General features: G+C 42.3%; 1 protein-coding gene across 6 annotated transcripts in view; it reads left to right on the top strand.

Moving 5' to 3' along the window:
- Positions 1–17,086, top strand: part of camta1 (calmodulin binding transcription activator 1) — an 880,549-nt gene that overhangs the window by 841,953 nt on the left and 21,510 nt on the right. For 2 of the 6 annotated variants that reach the window (XM_033048135.1, XM_033048133.1), the window contains exons 19-22: positions 2,063–2,083; positions 4,131–4,324; positions 5,223–5,297; positions 10,749–10,779. In XM_033048135.1, the coding sequence (XP_032904026.1) occupies positions 2,063–2,083; positions 4,131–4,324; positions 5,223–5,297; positions 10,749–10,779 (321 nt within the window). Of the gene's footprint in view, positions 1–2,062; positions 2,084–4,130; positions 4,325–5,222; positions 5,298–10,748; positions 11,188–17,086 lie in introns of those variants that run through there. The other 4 variants (XM_033048134.1, XM_033048131.1, XM_033048136.1 and 1 more) reach the window with 3 other exon arrangements.

The following is a 17,086-nucleotide window of genomic DNA, read 5'->3' as shown; positions in this document are numbered from 1 at the left end:
CCCCCTTCCTCACTGTCCTTTGCACATGTTGTCTAAAAATGTTGATTTAGTTCAATTCTGATGATAATAATAATAATAATAATAATAATAATAATAATAATAATAATAATATATTTTATTGTCATTGCACATAAGTGCAACGAGATTTGGTATGCAGCTTCCATCCGATGTCATAACTTAAATAACTAATAAAATTTAGATGGTATACAAAAAGACGATGAGGCATGTTGCACAACAGATAATAAATGTTTACAATCTTCATTGGCGTCAGTCAAAGTTGCAAATCCTACCCCTTAATTAATGTAGACAACATTTCTGGAGAAACTCAGCGGGTGCGGCAGCATCTATGGAGCGAACGAAATAGGCAACGTTTCGGGATGAAACCCGCTGAGTTTCTCCAGCAATTTTGTCTACCTTCGATTTTCCAGCATCTGCAGTTCCTTCTTCAACCCTTAATGAATGTGTTCACTTGTCCATAAATGTGAGACTAAGCAGTGGCTGCTGGACAATAAATTGGTCCAGAAGCAGTGAGGATGATTTGAGATGTAAAATACATCCTGAGTGACATAGTCGGGGAAAAATGGAAAGGACTTTATACCACAGATCTAATCTGTGCTGGACATATCTTTGGAATACTTGGGAGTGCACATGAAGCTTAATATGTACGCCCCGTGCGAGAGATTGGTGTAGGGAGGAACTCCAGATGCTGGTTCACACCGAAGATAGACGCAACATGCTGGAGTAGCGGGACAGGCCGCATTTCCGGAGAGAAGGAATGGGTCACGTTTTGGGTCGAGACCCTTCCTCAGGTTGAAGACACAAAACGTCACCCAATCCTCCTCTCCAGAGATGCTGCCTGTCCTGCTGAGTCACTCCGGCATTTTGTGTGGGATTCGTGATGGAAGTATTCCATTCACAAACGGCAGCATCCCCCACTTGGAACAGAAAGCATTCAGAAATAATGACTAAAAAAGAGCACTGAGCTTGGCCCTCTTCCAGTAGCTTCACAAATTAGCCAAGCAGATGGCAAGAGAACGACAGGAGGAACAGCCAGTGGGAATGAAGATGGATTAGCTCTTAATATCTCTCATCTCCTGCTGTCGTTTGTCAATATCTTATGCAAAGCCCCGTCAATTGCAGACCTGTGTAGTCCGTATCCTTGATCTCCAAATTACTCTTCTGCGACAAATTTCCTGATCTCACACGTTTTATTTCAGGTTACTTGAGTTAATATTTCACCATCTCCATTCACTATTGTACAATCACATTTCTGTCTGCATTCTCACTATGTTAAGCACACATGGCATTGTCCACCAGTCCTGAGAATATCTCCGAGCACACTTCTGTTGATCCAGGGAACCCACCACATTATGACTCCTGGTGTAAATGTCCAATCTGTCCAAAAGCCAGATCCAGATGGTGGCAATGGTAAATGCAGTCCTTGGAAATGGAAGTATGGTGTAGAGATTCATCATAAACTCATATTGGATTAGTCAGCTCTCGACCCCACTTCTCCTAAATAATGGAAAACCAGGAGTGAACAGATAGGGGCTCAAGAGTATTGCCAAACAAATGTGCATTTCATGCCTCAGCCAAATGTTTAAATCCATGCCCAGACAGACCAGGAGCTCCCAAACGCAACCTGCGGTCTTTGTCAAATGCCTTCCTCTCCTCTACCATTATTTGTAACCATTCATGGGGTATTTTTGTTGTAGCTATTTCTGATTTCCACTTGAACTGAGTGACTTGTCAGACCACCTCAGAAATTCAACCAATTTCCTTTGGTTGTAGAATCACAGATAGAGCTAACCTGCTATGGACAGCAGGTTTCCTTCCCCATTGGACTCAACATCTACCATTTTTCTGGGTAAAAATTGTCCTCCGCAGCTGACTGCTTCCCCCCTATTCCCATTGAAATCCTCTTGCCTATCCATCTATTTTGTAATGTTCCTCAATGTTAAACGCACTGTTAGAGTATAAGTCATTGTTGTGCCCAGTGCTGATTGTGAAGCAGAGGCTTTCTTTTCTCTGGTACTAATGTCTATTATATTCACTTTGCAAGCTTACATGGATAGCCTTGAAGGTAATTGAGTTAACAAATGGAATTTCAATGTTGTACATTTTTGCACTACTGTGATATATGGTAGACTAGTTGACCACCAACTATATAGTATTCTGGTACAAGAGTATGTACATTTTTTAATTTATATTTTGAGTCCCTATTGTGTGTAAGTATAGTGTTAATGTGCGGGGATCGCTGGTCGGCACGGACTAGCTGGGGCGAAGGGCCGCGCTGCATCTCTAAACTAAACTAAAAATAAAACCACAGATACTGAAATCTGAAACAAAACCAGAAATGCAGGAAGATCTCATTTAACTGGTGTCTTTTTCCACAAAAGGTTGCTTGACTACTGGACTAGCTCTTCCAGCATTTCCCTTTTTGTTTCATGCCTGTGAAAATCTCTTCATTTACACTTAATCAAAATTAACATTTTCCTTCAGCTGCCCTTTAAGGGACACAATGCCAAGTTACTTCCCAAAATAATTTCTCATTTTATTTCTGAAAACTTGCCTTACTTCCTTTAGCCACAACTGCAAGAGTTTTGACAATTTTTCTGAAGTACAATGCCTGCACTGGGCAACTGAGTGGCGGGAGGCACACTTGCTTTTCCTCGTGTTGGGATGTTGCTATTTAAATGTGTCTCTTTTATAATGGGAGAATTCTGGCATGACCTCACCTGTCCACTGCCACCAGGTGGCATGGTGAACCTTGCACCATGCTCCTTCACCAGTACTCCAGTACTAACCTGGAATCCCTAGAATTTAAAGGATTATCTCTGGGACAAACAAAACTAGGGGGAAAAAATCATGAGAGAGCATTAAAAGATATGTGGTTTTATTAAATTTTTTGAATGCTTTTATTTTATGTTATAAAAATATTAATATATTATAAATAATATATTGTAATATATTATAATATATTATAAAATATTGGTGATACAAAGACATATTTGACATGGCAGGGAGGTTGAATATATAGACCTTTAGCAACAAATCCATCCAGGGCTGTCAATCCTAACATTAGCTGCAGTTTAATCAGGCTTTTAGAAACATAGAAACATAGAAAATAGGTGCAGGAGTAGGCCATTCGGCCCTTCGAGCCTGCACCGCCATTCAATATGATCATGGCTGATCATCCAACTCAGTATCCTGTACCTGCCTTCTCTCCATACCCCCTGATCCCTTTAGCCACAAGGGCCACATCTAACTCCCTCTTAAATATAGCCAATGAACTGGCCTCAACTTCCTTCTGTGGCAGAGAATTCCAGAGATTCACCACTCTCTGTGTCCATGTAATTGCTTACTCGTTACTTTGGGAATGTGAAACAAGCCAGGTATTTATCCCACTCTATCCCCAACTAGAGAGCGGTCCTGAGCTACCATTTACTTTATTGGAGACCCTCGGACTATCTTTCATCAGACTTTACTGGACTTTATCTTGCACTAAACGTTATTCCCATTACCCTATATCTGCACAATGTGGACGCTTGATTATAATCATGTACAGTCTTCCCTCTTGTGGGTAGCATGCAATAAAAAAGAGCTTATCACTGTACCTCGGTACCCGTGACAGTAAACTAAACTAAACTAAACATTAGACTTTTTCTGTACAGATAAGCAATACATGAATATTTAAAGGATAATTGTCAATAAGTGCCGGTTTCGAGAGTGATTCTGCTTATCTGGAGCGTTCTAGTTTTTGATTTTTCTCTATTTCAATTTCTTTTTATTCCAAGAGATTCCAGGGGCTTGGGGACTGGATAGAAATGTGAAGTTGAGACTGAATAACAATGTTAACCGGAGGATTGCATGGCCCACTACTGCTCCTATTAGTTATGCTCTTCGGTTATTACTAAATTCCTAACTTAGCGAGACATTTTTGGAGGCGCAAGACATTTTTGCAAGCTAGTTACTTGAGATAAAGATCTAGAAATGTTGAGCTTGTATTCTGTTGAGAATGTGCCATTTTAACTGGGGACTCTCCCCACAACAACCACCGCTTCTTTCCAGGATGCAAACATTTTTTTTTTTTGCTTCTGACAAGGATATTGACCTTTGTGTCCCCTCAGTATGCACTTTACAAAAAGATGACGCTGGCCGCCATCCTGATCCAGAGCAAGTTCCGCAGCTATTACGAGCAGAAGAAGTTCCAGCAGAGTCGACGGGCAGCTGTCCTGATCCAGCAGTATTACCGTAGCTACAAGGAGTGTGGAAAAATGAGGCAGAAGCGAAGGACAGCTGCCATGGTCCACCAAAAAATCAGGTAGGCCCTTGCTCATGCGCAGAACTCTTCTCTTGGGCCCAATGAATAGGTTGAATCAACATAGATTTATGAAAAGAACATCAAGTGACGATCTCGCGGAGTTTTTAAGAATGCAACCAGCAGGTCAGATGTTGGGGATCAACGGATGAGGTATATTTGGATTTGCAAAGACATTTGATAAGGTGCCTCATAAGAAGATGCTACATGAGATAAGAACTTATGGAGGTGGGAATAATATTCACACGTAGAGAGGATGGTGAGCCTCATAATTGGTATCAGTGGTTGATCCCCATTTTTCTATCAGTGGGTCTGTTTGTAGCAAAGGGATGAACTGTATGGTCACCGGTCAATGAATGAATCCACTGTGTGTGGAATCCACTGTGTGTGGAATCCACTGTGTGTGGTGCAATCCGCATCTACCTCAATAGTTGAATACCATGTTTGCATCAGTGAGTGTGCCTCATCAATGGATGATCGACATATTTGCATCAACGGATGAAGCTAATAGCAATCAACATGTAAACTCCTCCCGTATATTTACAAGTTGAACCCCATAGTTTTTGAAATGAACACAACGTTTGCGTCGATGGTTCTTCCCTGCTTTTGCATGGAATTGTGAGCCATGTGTTTCTTGGTCAATGGATGAAGCTTATGCTTTCATCTTTGATCAAACTTCATGTTTGCATCATGAGTGAATCCAGTGTTTAAAGTCAACGAAGCCACAGCATTTGACTCAATGAGATGGTGAGTCATTGGCCGAACCTTATGCTTTACCGGTCAGCAAGGAAAGTGGCAGGTTTTCTAACGTAAATCATTTTAACACAATTACCTTACAGATGGTGCTGGCCTTTCACTCTGAGGATAACTTTAGCTCTTATCTTCCTTGCTCTTGTTTCAGGAGCAGTCTGTTGACCAAGAAACAGGATCAAGCTGCACGGAAAATTATGCGATTTCTGCGCCGTTGTCGTCACAGGTGAGATGTCAAATGTCATTCGCAATCTGACCGCCCATCCAAAACGTTTTACTTCCACTTTAATTTACACTGCGTTCTGCCTTTTATTTCTTCCCAGAATAATCCAAGTAGTATTTGATCAATCCATTGATATCAGAGAATAATAAAGGAGAAGGAATGAAACTTTCTGAAGACGACCACATTGCTAGGATAATTTAGAAATATCTCCCATTATATCCTGCAGAATATATTTACACAGCTCACCCAGTATTCTCAATGGGAAGATCGCGGTCCCTTCCATAAAACGACGAAGCTGTTAGGTTCTAGGGTCCCACGCTGTGCTAGGTTAGCCGATTTGCGTGGTGATTGCTGCCCTGTAGCGGGCTCTGTGGACTTGGCCTGTGGAACAGAAGTCCATCAATGTTGCTGCTCCTGTGTACAATCACAGTAGGTGCTTCAGGAAAGTGTGCATGTTTGGCTGGTTGCATGAGGACAGTATCAGCTCAGAATGTGATGCCTTCCACAGGCAGCAAGCCCAACAATATTTAGTCCACATTGTCATAAGAATTGTTCAGAGAGTAGTCTGTACAGGCAGGATCTTCCAGACCAGACAGACCATATTGGTGGAACAAACAATGCAGGAATTAATTCTGACACGGGAGCTTTTAAATTATCCTGTCCAATGTCAATTGATTTAAACAAAGTCTTCATATCTGTCCATTAATTAACCCTCACACTAAGCAGCTCAAAGATCTTCAACTTCATGATGGCAAACTGTTGCCTTTAACCCACTGTCAGTGATCCCGTCTTTTAGAGGTTCGAGTTCTTCCAACCTGTTCTTTTGGCTGGAGTTAAAGGATTTCACAGTTCTATGTCAAGAAGCTCAGTGGAGTCCTTCCCACTGCTCTGGGCGATAGCTCACCCCATTGCAAACTTGCTGTACAAAAATAGGCTTCTGTTTATCCTACATCACAACACTGAATGCACTTCAATGACTGGAAAGCAGTTTGGGAAACCTAGAGGCTGTGAAAGTTGCTGCCGAAAAGTGAGTGGTAACTTGGCAAATGAGAAGTCAGTCAGGGCAGGAATGGTCTTGAACAGCAGTGTTCGTCACAACACCTGCCAATGGTTGTACCAATGCTGAACGGCGATCCTCACACACTAACACTATCCTACACACACTAGGGACAATTTAAACTTATATCTAAACCCCTCTAACCCCCTCCAATTAACTTGCAAACCTGTACGTCTTTGGAGTGCGGGAGGAAACCGAAGATCTTGGAGAAAACCCACGCGGTCACGGGGAGAACGTACAAACTCCGTATAGGCAGCACCCGTAGTCTTGTTCGGCCATGAGCTAATAGAGGGGGGGGTCACACACAGTTGACAAATCTTGACGAATCTCAGGCAGGGTCTGTGTAATACTGAGGCAGCTGTGTGGCCGGGAAAAATCAACAACACTCCATTTTTCAAATGTGATTGCAGGAATGTAGCAATTTTGAAAGTCATAAAAACTACACAGATGGTAATGAGCTCATAAACTTTCGACACATCACAGCTTTGTCCTGTCCAATTCAAATAAATAAACAGTATGTTTCAACATCAGAGACAATTCCTCCCTGTGGATATTAGTTTTCAACGAGTACTGTTAGTGGTGAACTCGATCATTTAATTGTGATATTAATTTGTGTGTTGCCATCACACTTTTTACAACAATTACTTTTCACTAATAATTGTAGCTACTGCTCCGTGGATTCAGGAAATATGACTGTTCCTTCGACCAGAAATAGTAAACCCACCCCTCTCGCCGACCACACCAGACCACACTATGACCTCGCAAAGAAACCCATTTATAAACATGAGGGTTGGATTTGGCTTGAGTATTTTTAAACTGTAATACATTTTGCTTTTCACACCTCATCAGTGTCATATCTACTTTTTCTCTTTCTCCTGGCTTCGCCCGTCCCACTTGGGCGTCATTTGCGCGTCACGCAGATGGCGCACGAAGATTTTGTACATCCCAAAATCCTGGGGCGCCGCGCGTGACTGCACGTCATTGCCTACGTCACCACGCACCATGTGCGCGTAATGCACAACATGCGAGCATCACGTGCATGGCACGACACGCGCGTCGTGACGCGTAAATGATGTTGCGTACATTACGCGCAAATGGCGCCCTAGTGGGACAGGCCCTTTAGTTACCAACTCTGGTTGCACGTATTTGAAAATGTAGCTACATAACCTGCCGCAGCTTCCAAACGATCACATGGTGCCTGTCCTGTTTGTACAACCGTTTCCTGCCTCCACCCTCTGTTGTTCATCTAGTGCCTACGCTCCTGGTGCACCTGTCTTTCAATGCCCCCGGTTAATAACAATGTGCCTATCCTCGTGATCCAGCTCCCACCCACTGATCACTCATTGTGCCTATACACATGGTGCACCCTCATCCCACTGCCCCTCTGAATCAGTGCCCATCCACAGCTTCCCATTGCCCCCTCCCTGTAGTCGCCGATGCTCATTGTGCTCCCATGTTAGACAAACAGCATTGATTCTTTGCAGTGTAGGAGGAAGGGTCTCGACTCGAAACGTCACCCAATCCTTCTCTCCAGAGAGGCTGCCTGTCCCGCTGAGTTACTGCAGAATTTTGTGTCTATCATTGATTCTTTACATGTCAACTACCCTTTCTCCCTCTCTCTTATTTTTTTTATAATTAACTAAGCTCTTCAAAGAAAGTGTTAAAACCAACAATGTGTTGTGACGTTCCTTCTGTATTTGCTTCCAGCAAACTCCTGGTGATTAATCTTCAGATCCTAGAGATACCCGGATAAGAGTGGGGGAGGGTTAGCCAAGACAGTCTAGTCCATTTTGCCAAATTGGGCGGGCCCGAGTTGTGAGTTTTCCTCCTCTTTGCCTTTGCTGTTATCGCCTTTGCTGAGAGGTTGAAGCTGAGTAAATCAATCTGTGGAAAATATACTCGATCAAAGCAGTTATATCTTGTTGCTTTTGTTCCCATCGCCTTTGGAGTGTCTCATTAATTTCCACCTTGTACAAAGCATTTGTTTAAAATAAGTGTGATATAAGAGAGAAGGGAATACAAGTGTTACAGGGCAAATAACAGTGGAAGCAAAGAGACACAGAATTGGTAGAAGGAATTGTGATCAAAACAGATTTACAGACAATGGCAAAAAGAAGAAAGAAATGAGGATTTATTTATACAAAGGTTGTTTGATTTAGAATTCAGTCTGGAATGACATTGGCAGAAGATTCAATAGTTATTTTCCAAAAGGAATTTAAGTAAAACATGTAAAGGGCAATGGGTAGGGAGAGTCATTGTGGGACAACATCAAGAGCTCTAAAAAATCCAACATGTGTACATTGGCCAAAGAGCCTCGTTATATGCATTATAGAAGAAAAAAAGTTGAGGCTGGAATATCAATGTGGTAGAAATTTGTCTTTGGCAATATTCTGTTGACTGTCTGGTGTGATCCATAGAATGATCAGGTAGAATAGCTTTCCTTGGTTTAAGAAATAACAAAAAACATAAACGTTCAAAGCTTGGTCCTTCTTAAGTTTCACTGTGATGATAGATGGTGTGAAAGCCTTAATCCAAACAAGAACTAGTGACATAAACCAGAAATCCAGAGCATAGTGTGACACAGACACATTCTCATCCATATCTGCATCCACAAGTCCCAGCCTGCAGGATGCTTGTCATTGCAACAAGATGAGAACACTAAATCTGAGCTGGTGACTTCCATGAGACCGCTAGAATGATAGCGTTAAAGGAGACCACTTAGTCCAGGGGTGGGGAACCTGCATGCGGCCTTCTAGGCCATTAAGTGCGGCCTTTTGAATGAACCCAAATGTTGTAGAACAAATCTTTTTATTATTATTAATATGTTTTTGTTCATCTTTTATTATTTTTATATTAATCTTAAAATGAAACTATTTAAAATACCAAAGAGTAAAAGAAGATTCAACAAAATAATCCTCCCCAACTGACGGCCACAATTGAAACATTAGTAAGTCATGAGGGCTATTTTAACAAAATAATGTACATTTTGAAGTTTATCTAATTGAAGTTTCTTGGATGCGGCCTCATTAGATTACAGCTAATTTAATGTGGCATTCCATCATGGAAAGGTTCACCACCCCTGACTTAGTCTATCATTCTTCTGGATGGTCCTCAGAGCCAGAGTTAGTTGATACCTATAGTCAAACAAGGCATAGCAGGCGAGGTTGGTATGACGGTTAGTGATACTTAGGAAGGATGAGTTGGTAATTATAATTATTCTAGTACTGCATTATTTGTTTACCTTTATCCATAATTTAAATGTTAAAGAAACATCTTGATTTTTATAGCTAATTCTTAAATATTAAGTGCACCTCTTCATTTTATTCCTGTTAACGTGCTTCTTAACCAAGTAACAACACTGTGCTTGCATGTTGTGAGTCACTTAGTTTGCTATTCAGTCTTGTCCCTATCAGACACTGTGCAGCCTTCAACATTAGGAGGTCTGAGAGTGTTTGGACAATTTTTGGATCTGATTATTTGCCTCATTTCTTCTTCTATGTTTAAGTCAAGGTTGGCAACAAAGAGGCCAGACCTTTTGCTCTTTGAGTTCAAACAGAAGCATGTATGTCATTTGAGCTGTCATTGCTGGTTTAGAACCATGCAATAGTTATGTTACTGTACCAGCGGGCAGAGTTGATCTAGAGGCAGGAGTTTGTGGCAGCTGATGAATGTAAATTCAAGTAATTAAATAAACTAGTTATATTAATGGTAACGATGATATAATAATGATAACCACTGGATAGGCATAAAATCTCACCAGGTCTGCCAACTTTCTTCAGGAAGGGAAATCTGCCTCCTTCATCTATACATGACGCTAGAGCCACTAAAGTGGTTAACTCTCAATTGCCTCCCTAGTTCAGGGGCAATTAGGGATAGTCGATACATGCAAGCATTGCTGGCAACATTGACATCTCATGAACAAATGAATAAGTCAATGGCAATTCTGTTTGCCTGTTGGTCAGGTTGGCCTTTAACAACCCTGATGACAGTTTGCCTGCTGTCTCGGCCCAGTCTGATTGAGCGTCTGAGCGTGTTCACTAACCTACTGACCAGTGCGTGTGAAAACCATCATCACACTGCCCCTTGGAGGGGAAGTAGGGAAGTCATTGTTGATATATGCCTTCGGGCCAAGAACACATCTGTAATGCAGGACGACATTGGTGCTGATGGCTTTGGAGAAGCCCTTATTTCCCAGCTCACAAATGTTCCCGCTCGGTGAAGATAAATCTCAATGAAGGAGGGAGGGGGGGGGAGGGATAGGTGGGGTGGGGGGGGGGGGGGGGGTGAGGGGGGGACCTTGCATCAAAATTTGAAGTGTTGAAACCTGCCTTCGGTCTGATAATTGATGGTACATTTGGTTTGCTAATAGCTGTTTGGTATTGTTTTGCTGCCCTAAGCCCCCTGGTGGACCGTAGACTGTACAAAAGGGTGAGTGTAGCCTTCTGCTGGCCAGCTTCTCTCTATTCTGCTTGGTGCCTGCTTGCATGGGGCTGCAGCCTAACCTGCCAATTCTCCCGTTTGTCGCCTACAAATAAACTAACACTCAACACGATACTAACAAATCTGCTTCTTAAAGATACAATTTTTATTTTATCGACATATATATAGTTATATATATGGTAAATGATTTAAGCAGTTATTTTGTAATGCATGAACCAGAATGACACTTGCGATGAATTGTGGAATGCTGGATGGTTCGAAACGCATCCAGGAATTGTCCGATAAAATGTATAAGTCGGAACTCAGTTGGCTCATGGGAATTGACACCGAGGTTCTAAGGAAAGGAGAAGTCGAGCAAAACCAGCCGAATTATGCGATAGGAGCAGAATTAGGCCATTCAGCCCATCTAGTCTACTCCGACATTCAATCATGGCTGATCTATAACTCCCTCCTAACCCCATTCTCCTGCCTTCTCCCCATAACCCCTGACACCCGTACTAAAGAAGAACACCTCCAGGAGTGTACCTCCTGGCTCTGACCCTCCTGCATTGTTCATGAAGCATTATTGAAGCAGACTGGATATTGGCGGAGACCCACGTGACCTGCTGGGCACCCGAAGTTCCACTGGCCACATTGGAATGTGGCCTCAAAACATCTGAAGACCAAATTCAGTCTGTGACCTTCAGTACATCTCAGGTCACAATACCATTCCAACCCTCCCCTCCTCTTTATCCTGTTCTCATGCAGGCTGTGGTAGGCTAAGTTAAGTCACACCACACTGTGTTTGTTACAGGACCTGCTGTCATTCTGACACAGCCATATTTTAACTAGTTTCTTCCAGAAATAATGCAGCTGGGCAGTGTCTGCTATCAACTGCATGAAATAAACTGGACAGGTTCACCTGACCTGCTTTTTATTTCACACCATTGAACAGAGATTGTTCAAATCTCTCTCGCAGCCTCAGAAAACATGCCTTGAGCTGCCTGATCCTTCTTTGTAATGTGTTACAAGGACAAGCCAGTAAAGCCGGCTTTTGTAAACAAACGTTCTATGGGATTTGTGCTCCTGAACCAGCACCAAAAATTCACAGTTCAGATAAATAACATGGGCTAGATGCAGAGTCCCTCTATCTCTCCGCCAGCACTGGGGTTTTGTCCTTCCTATACCAGTGTGATTTTACCATTTCCCGCACTGACTGCCAGCATGAAGCTACAGGATGGGAATGAGAATGTTATAAGTCGGGCTCTGTCCATTAGGAAATAGAGCAAGAAAGGCCAGAGCAGAGTAGTAACTTATCAGAGCCAACAGAGGAACCTTGACTCCATTTGCACTCTGGTTTAATTTCAGGGTTGCAGCAACAGGATGCTGACCAATGACTCCAACCCCGACCAACACTTCTGCCCCTCTCTTGCCAGTTTCCACTCATGCATTGATGACTGGGAACATTTTCCTCCGTCTCAGACTAAAGTCTGGATGCCCCATTAGGAAGGCTTGCTTTTACTGAACCTCCCTGAGACTTTGGTATTGTCTCCCATGAGCCAGCCCACAAAGGGCCACAGCCACTGTGAGGTTTCCTGCCTTAGCAGACCCATGAGTTACCCAGTTTGGAATGACTGCATGCATGCAAATGGCTGATGTTACAGGCTAAAATCAGAATTGTTGGTAGTTTTTAAAGCTGCATTATATTATAGAAAAGTATTGGTTTTTACCTTGGCTATTTGCTATAAAAAAAAGGAATGTTTCTGTCTATCACTTTCAACAGAATCACAGGTTTGTTTCAACCAACCCCTCTACGTAGCATATTTTTGAGTTTGGTTTGCTAATTGCGCACCTCACAGTACTTCAAGAGCATCCGCAGTGGCTGGCCCCACGTTGATTTACATTCGTTTCCTGCTGGATCCTCCAAGCAGGGTCGTTGACCATTCTACACAGTGTCCAGAATAACCCCTTCTCTCTCCCATGGAGAGAAATGCTCTGGTACTGTATTGCACAGAGCCTCTGTTTACCATATTAGAAGGATTCTTGATCTCATAGCACAACAATACCATTCATTTCTATAGCACCTTCATTGTAGCAAGATGGCCCAAGGCATTGGAGAATATTCAGGCGAAATTGGACACCACTCACTAATACACCACAATGATCCAATATTTTTGCAAAGAGTTTCCAACCTACCGTTAACTCCCTCAGCAATAAGTGTCTAATTGTTTGCTCCTGTAATCATTTAGAATCACTTCACCAGATAAAGCAGTTGAGTACTGGTCTTTAACAGTGAAGCAGATTGAAGTTATCTCCATCTTTGCACGTATGCACAGTACGACTGGCAATCTGTATGGTCACTCTGTTCCACATGTTGTGAATACAACTGAAGAGCTCCCCTCTTGTCCACCTCACCCAATGACATAGTTAGAAAATGTCATTCATTCTCTTCCATTAGTTTAGTTAATTGTCACGTGTACCGAGGTACAGTGCTTTGTCCTGCTGTATCAGCATGAATATGACGCATCATGGTCACATTAAATGCTCTTTGGTGCAATAGCCTTCTCCAGATGACGTTTGTTTATTCCCATTCTCTCCTGTGTTGATACTGCCATGATTATTTATTCTCTAAATATACCCCTTAGTTCTTTTGTTTGAAACTCCAATGTCAGTGTCCTCTATAAAACCCCTTTGAATCTTCTAACTCATTTGGTGAGAATCAACATGGGGGCTATATTGTTTGTGGGTTCCTGCAAACAAGAGTTAAATTAAAATTGTCGTTCCTCAGATTTGTCACCCCCATCTCTCACTCCACCTTCTCTAAACTCCCTAAAATGTCTCCATGCTCCTGTAACCTACAGACTTGGAACCTATAGTTTGACTCCCCCCCCCCCCCCCCCCCCCCCCCCCCCATCCTCTCCAAAGCAGGAGGAGTTATTGCCTTGAATTCACAATGTGTCCATTTAGGTCTGTTCATCACAAGGCCACGAGCAATAAACTTGGCACAACAATAACAGTCCACGTTCTAGGTCCACACTACCTGTGAGAAATATCATGTCAGAACAGCTAATTGAGCTTCCCTCATTAGTTCATTAACTCTGCTCAATAAAGCATTCTGATTCTGATTCTGATTCTCACATCATGCTGCAAGGGCATTAACACTGAACGCTAAAAACTGCCTCTTGAATACTCTTCTTGGTAGATTTCTACATCCACCATTTCTTTTCTATAATAGATTGCAGCTTTAAACAAGTGATTGAAAGATTGCTCAAAGAACACAATGTCAAAGTAGTTCATAGTCTTATTTGGGTCACATAAGTTGTGATTAAATGATACTGCTGAGAAATATTAATGGGCCAACACTATTTCTATTGATTTACTATCAATAGAGTGTGATCTCCAGAAATATATGATTGTGTTATGTTATGTATGAGCTGGGCTGGTGTTCTGGATTTTGGGTCTTGTTGCATCTCCACACTGTCACTGATATTTTTAAGTGCCTGCAGCTATGATGTATATTGAATGCACGTTGGGGTGGGGGGAGAGTAGTTGCTGTAAAGTCCTGGGTCATATTGGGGAGGAGTTGGCTGTGTCCAGTGTGTGGCAACAGCCTGTGTAAGTTATTCTCTGAACACACAGTGCCATTAGAACACACTGAATACTTCAACCCTTCTGAACTTAATGGCATCTGAGCCTGAACATGCTGAGATATCGAGCCTGGGGCTTATGAATTTGAAACTAATCGACAGGTTGTGCTCCGAGCCAGACTCATCATTTGTGGAGAAATCTGTCTTTGATTGCCAGTGCCAATTATGTACTGGAGTGTTAGCAGCCAGCTGCATTCACTTTTGTAGAACCATTTAACTCGAAGGGACCAAATATTTGGAGGCAAGAATGACAGAAAGCTAATACCCTCCTACATGTTTAGCACAGGCAGTCTCAAGATCACCAGGGGTTACTGGGTCTCATAGTTCTGTTCAGTGGGGACGAACAAGTTGCCACAGTTCATGACACATACCAATGGAAATTTTTCCTCCTGCAGAGTGTGGAAATAGAAGGGTTTTAAGTTGATTTGGAACCAAAGTGCCAGCACAACAGTGGGGAATTGTGTACCATCTCACTCAGGGAGAATATTTTAACATGATGAGTTGTGACTGTCACCGTCAGTGAAGAGAAGTCGTTATGCACTGCTCTAAATTTCAACATGAAAGGGATAATTTGCACCAAACATGGATCTTTGGTGTGTCAGGAACTTCTGCTGGGAATTTGTGTGCAGATGCTTGGGGTCTGTCCACCACTACGAGCCCCATGCCTGTTTTCAATCCCGCAATATGTAGCGATACATTGGAAAGACTGAATCCTAACACTGCTTAACTTAGATTATTGTCTGAATATCCAAACCACGCGTGGAAGGTAAACTTCTGCCACCTGCCTTATGCTGTTGAGCAGCAGTAAAATCCCATAGAGTCAGCCTCGTACCTTCTTGCTACAACTTGCATTTTTTGCCCGTCGTTCTTGCATTTTCAAAATTAATGATTCTCAAACTTAGAAGGTAAATTCTATTCTGACAAGTCAGTACACTAAAACACTGACAACAAGACACTATTATTAATTGCCAACACATAAGCAATGACTGGAATCAGCTAAGCGTCAATAAAATCTATTGTTTCTACCAGGCAATGAATGGGTAATTTATTTGTTCCCTTTACTACTTTAACAGAGCCTTTAACTGTTTCCTTAAAATGGGTCAACTCAGTTGTTAAGTGGCAAACATTTTTTTTTTTTCCGAATGAATTGATGGTTGGTGCAATGTTACAATCTTAGAGGAATTTCCAGGCTCCTGAGGAGTTGAGTGGAGTCTCAAAATAAGGTCTCTATTAAACCCTTTGAATTTGATGATGCATTTTGGAAGGGAAAATTGGCCACAGCTTGTTGCAGGATAAAGGGCCTGTCCCACTGTACGAGGTAATTCAAGAGTTCTCCCGAGTTTTCCCCTGATTCGAACTCGGAGAATGTCCGTAGCGGGGTCCGTAGGAGTTTGTGGATGTCTCGTAGCGGCTCGTATGAGTAAAAAGTAACAATTTTTTTTCCTCACGAGTATCTTTTTACTCGGGGACATTTTCCACAGTGTTGATAAAACGCCACGAGTTTACCGGATTTCCCGAGTGCCTACCGTTACTCGTACGAACCGCTACGAGACATCCACGATCTCCTACGGACCCGCTATGGACATTCTCCGAGTTTGAATTGGGAAAACTCGGGAGAACTCTTGAATTACCTCGTACAGTGGGACAGGCCCTTAAGACTCAGGGCTTTAGTAAAGGGAGTGGGCAATAAAAAAAGTTGAATTCCACCAAAGAGCTCGTAAAAAGACGATGGACTCGATGCACTGTTTCATCACAACAATGAACTTTGATTAAATAGCTGTGATAAACTAACGGGCAAATAAATTCAGTTCAAATTTGTTGCATAAGCTAATATCACAAGGAGTGATTTCAAGCCTTAAAGACTCCACCGCTCAAAAATATTATTATTGTCTATCCAGCTGATTTAATTAGCAACAAACTAACTTAATCAGTTGCTCGAGGCCAGTGTTAGATGAAGCAGCTGTCTTTTTAGTCACTTAAATCCAACCGGATCAGTCCTGTCTGCCATCCCCAGTATGACTTTATAAATTTCATCTGACTCATGTTATCATGTGGATGAAACAAGTAGATGATAGTGATTTGAGAAAAGGTTTTGCCTCATTGTTCTTTGCTGACTCATGTTTGTGCTCTTGTCAAAGATCAATTTCATCCCTTCAGTTTTAATCAGCAACTTTGCGCATTATAATTTATCGCAACAGAGCAATTATTCTTCATCAATTGCAAACTCTCTGTGTATGTCGAGGATAATTCCTTGCTTAGACACAAAAAGCTGGAGTAACTCAGCAGGTCAGACCCCAAAGGTAGACAAAAATGCTGGAGAAACTCAGCGGGTGAGGCAGCATCTATGGAGCAAAGAAAATAGGCGACGTTTCGGGTCGAGACCCTTCTTCAGACCATCTCTGTAGAAAAGGAATAGGTGACATTTCGGGTCAAGACCCTTTTTTAGTTCCTTCCTATACATAATTCCTTGCTTAGTGGTTTCCTGCCTGACACGATAAGTTATGACATGTAGCTGAAAGATATCTTGCTCTTAAAGGGCAATGTTACCTTGTATTAAAGGCCATCTTAAGTTCTCCTTCCTTCTCGCCCTCCCCCCACAAGGACTGTGTCTCATGTGCGCACGTCACACGATGTAAGATCAAAAAGGGAGCTTCCTTGTCTAAATCAGT

Source organism: Amblyraja radiata, chromosome 31, assembly GCF_010909765.2.
Source record: "Amblyraja radiata isolate CabotCenter1 chromosome 31, sAmbRad1.1.pri, whole genome shotgun sequence".
In the NCBI taxonomy this organism is placed as follows: domain Eukaryota; kingdom Metazoa; phylum Chordata; class Chondrichthyes; order Rajiformes; family Rajidae; genus Amblyraja; species Amblyraja radiata.
The sequence above is the reverse complement of the archived record's forward strand: the minus strand, read 5'-3'. Positions and strand labels throughout refer to the sequence as shown.